Source organism: Notolabrus celidotus, chromosome 4 (genome assembly GCF_009762535.1).
Source record: "Notolabrus celidotus isolate fNotCel1 chromosome 4, fNotCel1.pri, whole genome shotgun sequence".
In the NCBI taxonomy this organism is placed as follows: domain Eukaryota; kingdom Metazoa; phylum Chordata; class Actinopteri; order Labriformes; family Labridae; genus Notolabrus; species Notolabrus celidotus.
Genome location: NC_048275.1, coordinates 30,578,781 through 30,587,696, shown reverse-complemented (window position 1 = coordinate 30,587,696; position 8,916 = coordinate 30,578,781). Strand labels below are relative to the sequence as shown.

Below are 8,916 nucleotides of genomic sequence, written 5' to 3'. Positions count from 1 at the left end.
CCATAGTCCAACACCGACCTTATCATGGATTGATAAATCATTGCCAAAGTGCCTCTCTCAGCTCCCCAGTCACTTCCTGCCAAGCTCCGAAGGACATTATTTATTTTCTCACATTTTCCAACTATTTTTTCAACATGCGTCCTCCATGTCAGCCTTTCATCTAGCCACATCCCCAGGAAGTTAAAGATCTTAACCCTTTCCAAATGGCATCCGTACATAGAAAGATTTAGAGCCGGGATTTTCTTCTTCAAACCAAATAACAAAAACTTACTTTTGAAGAGGAGATTTTAAATCCCCATTTATTTGCCCACTGGAAAAAGGTGTGGTTAAGGGTGAAAGGGACTTTTATGCTTAAGCCAGCTAAGTGGAGCAAACCATCGGCTCTGATGTCATGGGGGGGTTTGGGGCTTAGTTAGTGTTACTTTGAATTCAGTTTGATTAAGCATCCATTTTGTTTACCCCTTGAGTTAAACTTGGTTTGGCTCAACCATTATATAAGTTCCTTGATGGCTCATTGTGTCAGGTCTGTTTGTTTAGCTCACACTTCAACTTTTGTTGCGTTAACTTGAGTTATGTTAAGTTGACCTCTTTTATAGGCCTAGTTCTTATAATTTTGGTTTGTCAATTTTGTTCGCCTAATTTTGGGTAAAATAAAAACCCACTTCTCTTTAAAACTTACAACTGTGTCTTGTACTTCGCTGCTTGGTCCCTAACAGTCAGCATGTTCTAACTTGAGGCTTTGGTCTGGTTTGAACTTTAACAACCCCTTTACTTTCACCATGAACTAATGCTGTGAATCAAAGTTTTGGAATTTCTTACCAGAAGAACTTTTCACTTTTCTCCTTCTTTAAGAACCTGTGTCCAGCACCAAAAAAACAACTTCAGCTTTGTTTGTGCTTCGAAGCACTCCTGACACTATATCATGGACATTGCTTTGTGGGTCAACAGTTGTTCACAGTTCAAGTGACTTTTACATTTAAGGTTTGGGATAAGTTGAAGGTTCAGTCCATAAAACACGTAGAGCATTTGAAAATCTATCATTGTAAAGCATTTAGTTTGCTGTGACCCCACCAAAAATGAATTGCATAACAACTGGTTAAGGCAACTGGGTTACATTTAAGTGAACGTGCCTCTGCGCTGCATCAGGAAGTATTTACTGTGGTGTACTTCTGTGTCCCACCATCTGGAAACATATAATCTTATCAGACTGATCCAAACATTAACTATATTTACTGACAAACAGCACAAACAGCTGCTTCATTTCATTTCTCAGTTTATAGTCTGACTGCTGCAGATTTAAACATTACAATCCAACAAATCTACACAGTGACACTTCCCCATCCAGCCAGAACTTACTGGCATATGTATAGCTGCATGTTTCCCCCACATGTACACATATGTGCTGTAATATCAGCCATGTGTTGCAAGTGCTCATATGGCACAAGGGAATTTATCATGGGAACTTGCAACGTGACAGAAAACAGATCCAGGTACCGTCAGGGCTGGAAGCCAGATGGAGAGAACACATTACTGTATTGTTACAGTGCAGTCTGAAGCACTTCCTGCACAAATGAAAAAGAAATCAGTGTGTCTGACTCTCTCCTGCTCTGTCTATCTGTCTCTGTCTATCATTTCCTATGTCTATTGTTCTTTTCCTTATGCATATAAATTGCAATTTCATGGTCTCTGTGTCTTTTTTTCTCCGTTCCTGTGACTGAGGGAATCGGGAAATGCTCTTTTGTTTCTTTTACACTCTCTCTCTCTCTCTCTCTCTCTCTCTCTCTCTCTCTCCTCTCTCTCTCTCTCTCTCTCTCTCTCTCCCCCCCCCCCCTTTGGTTATACATTTCAGTGTCAAGTACCAAGGGGCCCCACTTGACTGCAGGGCCTCAGACTTTACTTGACAACATTTACACACAAAAAACTCCATTCATGCCTGTATGAACGAGGAGCTACATGTTCACATAGGCACAAAAATTTGACCCACAAATACACAAACACAAAAAGTTATACAAAAGAGGCAGTCAACACATAAACACATGTCAACACACAAAGGCTTACATGCTTGAATTTGTCACGCTCCGTCATCTTTTGTCTCATACTTTACATAAATACATGAATGATTTTGAGCCCTGCTGAATGCAGGCTGACCTGTGGTAGAAGAAGTTACAGAAGACACTGACGAACAGTACGACAGGAGAAGTACTCTCTTTACCTGGAACAATCTCGACTGCTTAAATATCCTTAATTCCAGAAGTCAAATATATGATCCTTGCAGCAAAATTACTTTATTGTCACTGCTCAAGCTGTGGCAGGGTTTTACCGGTGTTCAGATTTTTCCTGTGTGCCTGACCTCCTGTGTTTTGTACAGCCATCTCACATCTCAGCCTTCAGCAGCAATCCCACACCAAGTTTTTCACCAGGCCAGCCTTTCAAGCCAGTGTTTTGGATTTTCCTCTTTCTTGACACAGGAAAGCTCAGTTTTGTTAAATAAAAGACTTACAACTTTTACCGTGTCTCTGTCTCATCTCTGGGTCCAATACCTGAGAACACATCCTGACATTTATAACTGCATTTAATTCCCAAATGTGTTTATGTGTAAAGATAATTTTACTGAATCCGATTTGAAGATAGGACTACTTTTCAATACCATAAAATGATGTCTCGATGTACTTAAAGATCTTTAGGTGGTTATGAATCAGTCTGAAATGAGCACTGATGTCAATTTATCACCATCAAAGCAAACAAGACAACAGCAACAAGACTGATTGTTCCTATATTGTGATTCCTTAAACTGCTTCTACAGTAAAAATTGTCAAAGAGTGATGCATTCGACTTATATCAGCTCTATCTATGCATGTACATGACAAAAATTAGTACAGAGATTAGAGGTACACTTTCTCCACAGAGGGTGCCAAAATCAATGAAAGTTCCTCACAGGGGCTTCAGTCTAATGTGGAACTATAACATATATTTTCGTTCTTCTACAACATTCAAGCTGGCATGAATTCAAGTTTATTAAGATGTATAATATTTTACTCCGAAATGTGCAATATATGATTTAAATGTAGAGGCATGTGAAGTATAGAAAGCCATCCTCAAAATTGTGCGGTAAGAAATGTGTGTAGTCATTCTGCTACTGTTCATTGCACGTTTTCACATTCAGTCATCTCATTGCTTTGGTAGTCCCTTGTTGAAGTTTTGAATTTGTACTTCTGTAGTGACACATGGTTGGGACAGCAGACTGTCAATAAATCACTCACCTCTCTCTCCATTAAGTCATACTACTACTGTTGTTCTCCCATCTTATTCTTTATTTCTCTGATTATTGTCTCTGTCTTTTATGACTTTATGTACATTTAAATCTAGATACTGATGTTTTGTTGTGATTGTTTTATTTCCCACTGCTTGACTTTTCTTTTTTCCTGTCTTGAAGGTAGGCTGCACTATCTTCGTGACGTGAACAGAACCTCAACCTGCTCAACCTGTATGAAAGCTGCTCTACATGTTTGGATTGCAAGTAGCTTTCACCTCATTTAGTATGGCAGTGTTTAAATGAGCGTGAGGTACAAACAGGCTGTGCAGGCGTGGAATAAAGCCAAGAAGACAAACAATCAACATTTCCCACAAGATGCTAGGTGAGTTCATTTTCTGCATGAGTCAAAGTCAATGTGCCCTCCACTTTTCCTTTTTGCGGACAGTTGGGCTATGTTGTATTTACCATAGACTGTCTAGCCAACCTAAGCTAGTAAAGCACACAAAAATTGCAATTAAAAACTGTGATCTAAAATTACCATTCCTATGTAAAGTCGGGATTTAATCTATATAGATGTTAAAGTAACATCTAATTATTTTATAATACATTAATTATATCTTCTTCTACTCAAAAATATGTATAATGTATCTGACCAATTGTCTCACAATTTACATGTAGTTGTTTCCGTCCTTTATAAATCCTGAACTTTTATCAAGTGTTCTCCTTATATGGTGGTCTTAATAGACTGTATAAAATGGATGGTCTTCCACATTGGGGGAGTATTTTAATGCAGCCCACCTCTGGGGTTTTGGCTCTCAATCGGAAAAAGAAAACTCGATCTCTATGGCATGTGGACCGTCTTTGTAATCTTTGGCCCGCAGTGATATACAGATCTGCTGGCTGGCGCATGCGCCGCCCAGTCAAGCAGAAGAGGCTTCTGGGTACAGGAAGTCCAAAATGGCGATGGACGGAATGATGTCCACGTCCTCGGGTCTGTCTTACCAAAATGCCGGGGACTTTTACCCCAGAAAGTTCGGCCCGAAACCGGACGTGGTGCCGGTCCGGGGTGACGGAGAGGAAAGTGGTCCGTGGATAAACCTGACATGGTGTCGGTGGATGTCATTAACATCAATGATTCAGGTTTGTTATGCTAGCAGGCTAACGGCTAACAACACGTAATCAAACAGGCAGCTTTGCTAGTTTGATGGAGACGTCAGAAGAGCTTTTTCACTTCATTCAGCCTTTTGTTGTATTAAACCACAGATCGGATGTTAACATGGACTCTGATGGTCAGTTTAGACCAGACCAGAGGCCCTCAGAGTCTCTGTGGGCCCGTGTTTCTAGTCTGTTGACTCAACGTGTGTTTATAGCGAATTAAGCTAGCATTTATTGTGCTGTCAGTCAGGTGAAGCAGCCTTAAACAGCAATGTAACAACAGTTAATTTATCATGAACTTACAGGGAAGACATAAGACATTTAACCTTATTTTATTTACCAATATTGTAAGGTGAATAATGCGTTTCTGAGACATGTACTGAGAAACAATCAAATAAATTATAACAAATCAATAAAGTCTACTATCAGATTGGAATGTCTGTGTAAGTGTCAGTCTGCATCCAATAATTCTGACAAATCAATGACTTGAAATGCCTTATTTCAAAATAATATGTGATATTTCTATATAACTGTACTGTTAATGGTTGACAATATTTGCACCAACACACTGACTGAACACAGAATAATCTGAGTTATGCTGGTAAGTGTTTTTGTTCCATCTCTCGTTATGAAAATGAAATGCGTCCTGTCTTCTTATATGATGGAGATACTTTGTTTTTTCAGACACTGTAGAGTAATTCTGAACAATTTATCACGATTTGCTTGTCATGGTCATATGAGAATCCGTATTAATAAAGCATAAAGGTCCTAATTTGTCATAATAAATAAGAACATGATTTTACGTAAACATTCAACATTCCCTCTCTTACATTTAACTTGTTGAATGTAAAGCGTGAGTTCAATGATCCATTATGATACAGTCACATGAAGCTTACACTATCTGCTGCCTTCAGATGAATTTATGCCAGTTTAGTGCTGAAATAATCCCCCCCAGAAAATGTTTGATTCAATGAAACATTATAAAACTTGTGTATGTGTTGCACATGAAGAAGGCAGATAAATAAGAAAAAAATGTAAGTTGTAACTACTCTGCTCTCTTTAGTTGTTGTTCATTTATACCACTTTCTTCTTGTCAATCAACTGTTATCACACATCACTTGTAGTATTTTTTCACATGTCATGCAGATCTACTGTAGAGTACCTACTTAATAATGCTGCAGGCGAGTGGTTTCATGGTAAGATGCTTTATGTGAAACTAATTGATACATAACAATGTTAGAAAATACTAAATAAGTCACAGTGAGGACAGGTTATAGGTTGTCTGCTAAGTTAGCTTGTGTGTGTATATTAATTATCATCATATGCATCAAAAATACTGACACCTGTTTATATTTCTCAGCCAGACTCCTCCTGGAATTTGGTTCCCTACCTCACTGCCCTCTTACCCCTTTTATACCGAGGTGATTTGCTGTTACCAAATTTTAATGATGGTGTATGTCTTCCTCCACAGATGTCCACTTGCACAGGAAGAAGCATGAACAAGACACGTACGTCTTGGTGAGTGTCTCAGGGTTTTTATTGATTATGGGGGTTTCATTGTAGATCATTTTCTTTTATCCAAGGATCTTTTATCTCATCACCTTTTTATTAGTGCTCTCATCAGTATCCTCGTATTTTTATTTGCCCGCTATTAATTAACTCAACAAGATCAAGTTAGACAGGGCTGCTGTGAGCTTATAAAAAGTTTGCCTTTAGTTGTTTTTCTAGTGACTTTCATTGTTAAGATGTTTAAAAAAACTGTCTGGTGGGGCGCCATGGCATAGCGGTCTAAGCGCCCCGTATTACAAAGAGGCTACAGCCCTTGTCGCAGAGGGCCGCAGGTTCAATTCCAGCCTCGACCATTGACCTGCATGTCCTCCCCCACCACTACTCCTGTCTCTCTTCAGCTGTCCCATCCATTAAAAGTGAAAATGCCCAAAAATATAACTTAAAAAAATATAAATTAATAAAACTGTCTGGTGACAATTAGAAATGTAAAAATCTGAAAAACAACAAACACAAAAACCTAGACCGGGTTCAAAGGTGCTGTAGGTGTGCTACAGGTGTGGCATTTCTCTTACAGCTGGGCAGATGGATTGCTTTCTAAACAACAATAATGGTCCTTGACTGTCTCTATATTCTTACTGTTCATGCTCTGGCTGGACTGTAAGGAACTCCTGGATATCTCTCTGTATCTGTGGTTGGGGGTTAGCTGATGATTTGGACGCTGATTTGGTCACCGACCATAACACCTTATCTCATCCTTTTCTGTCCCCAATGAACACAGAGGTCCCTCAGCTTTGTTATCTCCATCATCTGGCTGACATAAATCAAATGTCTGCTGGGTTACATTTTTGTAACTGTTAATTATTATCATTATTTTTTACATCAAGCAATTACTCTAGCGTGCTTTCACTTATAACATTGAGAGACAATGCAAAGCAATCAAAGCCTCATTGTTTGCTTTAGTGTGATGCTTTCATGAGACAAAAACAAATCAAGTTAGTCAGCTGAACAGACTGTAGTTCTTCCTCATTCAAGTGATGCTGTTTCTGTTAGTGTTGTAAAAGACTCTGTGATAGTTTTGTCTAGTACACTGACTCACCACTTGGTGTCACTGTAGGTCACAGTTTGCCTCTAACTCTGCATGTATGTCACAGCTCTTTGTAAGTTTACTGTACTCAGATGATCTTGATGTTATTTCTGCCATCTATACAAAATCATTTGAGCTGCCTTATTTTGCTGTTAACTTTTCCTACATGAAAATGTAGCGAAATTGTCGCTTTTTTTTATTTATTTATTTGTAAAGGGACTGTGTACAATATTTAACATAAATGTCACCATTTGATGCATTGTACCAGAGTTAGCTTAAAGCTAACTTACATCTGCAGCCCCTTGGCAGTTCACGATAATACTTTTATCGATTGATAATACTTATTAATGATGTCTTTTAATCTGCAGGGAACCATTCATCCATTCAGAAAGACGCACAGATCCGTCTTTGGGAAACTTCTGCAGGAGCTCAGACTGGTCTCCTCAGATAGACGGGTACGTGTTAAAACAACACTTTGTTATACTTGTCTCATCACTCTTTATTTGTTTTCGACTTTATACTTTTTGGTAATCAACCAACTTACTCCACCTGGTTCATATCACAAAACCTCATCGCCTTGATTGTCACTGAGTAGTTAGCATCCAGAGAAACCTCCCTTTATAATCCCGTTCTGCTTTAAGCTGTTTGGATTCTGTTTCTCCTACACAGCCAAACCCAAACACCTCCAGTAATCCTGTTTGTCGAGCAGGTCACCATGTTCCAGTGAAAGCCTTCCAGGGAAAAACCATCAGCCAAAAGCTGAACTCTAGTCCGCTTTGTTTGACCTTTTGGGATGGGCAGTTTTAAACTGCAGGCTTTGTTGAAGTCTAGCTGTTGAGGTATCTGCTCAGGCTGTTTAAAGTTTCTCCTGCAGTGATCCTGTGAGCTTTAATGTGTCATTTAGACCATGATACCTGTTGAATCTTAAGAAGCCCTTTACTAACTAGAAAACTGACTAAACTCACCCACTATTAAAACTTATACTTGACTCATGCTCAGACATCAGCTGGGTTAACCTCACATTAACATCAGTTACATTATGTTTTAAGATGAATGATATCTTTGGTGAGACACAACCTAGATTTAAGTTTTCCACCCATTTTTATTGTTCCAACAAAACTTTTTTTAAAGGGTTTCTGGTGAAAGAAGGGGAAACACTGATCATTACATTACTTCATTGGAAATCTCAGACCAGACAAGCTCTGAGTGGTTTCCTTCCCTCTTTGTGAATGCAGCACAGACAACTCAGATTTAGGGTGTTAATTCCAGCATCTGATCAGGTCTCTGTCAGGTAGTGCTGTTTGTTATTTAAGCATCACCACAGGATGTGTGTAAATGCATTCACATCACAGGATGCTGAATATCAAGAAAATAAGATTTATCAATCACTTCATATTTAAGCTTCATGCTGCTCGACAGAAAAAACATAGGATGTTGTTTTCTGTGACTGATCCCTGAGGAAGGTGTTTTAAATGCATTACAAGTGAACATCTAAACCACAGTACAACACAGACTGATCACTGCCCCAGCAGAGTCTGTGAATCATCTTTTGACAGTATCAGGAGCACCTCGTCCAAGTGTTGGTGAATAGTAATTACCTCGTGGTCTCTTACTTGCCTGGTCCAGGTCATATTGGTCCAGGTGTGTGTTTAAGTGTGTCTGTGTCATAGTGCTTGAGATTGGTCTTAAGATGACTTTTAAAGTCTCTACTGGATCGTGACTGTATTTTAACTTGGTCTTTTCTTCATGTTCGACAAAGGGAACTGGTGACTTTCCAAGACCACAACTGACGACATGTCACTTAACTGTTCATGCATTGTGCATTGATTTATAAGATTTAATTTGTATAAGAGCAGAGTTAACTGGTTTATGTGGCAGTGTATTCCATGATGGAATACACTTGTACATATATCAA

At 39.0% G+C, this 8,916-nt stretch overlaps 1 protein-coding gene across 1 annotated transcript in view; it reads left to right on the top strand.

The window, feature by feature from the left end:
• Positions 1–4,210: 4,210 nt before the first annotated feature.
• slc30a6 (solute carrier family 30 member 6) overlaps positions 4,211–8,916 on the top strand; it is an 85,173-nt gene continuing 80,467 nt past the window's right edge. Inside the window, 5 exon segments of the mRNA XM_034681986.1 lie at positions 4,211–4,312; positions 4,314–4,336; positions 4,338–4,393; positions 5,880–5,926; positions 7,370–7,456. Of these exon segments, the coding sequence (XP_034537877.1) occupies positions 4,211–4,312; positions 4,314–4,336; positions 4,338–4,393; positions 5,880–5,926; positions 7,370–7,456 (315 nt within the window).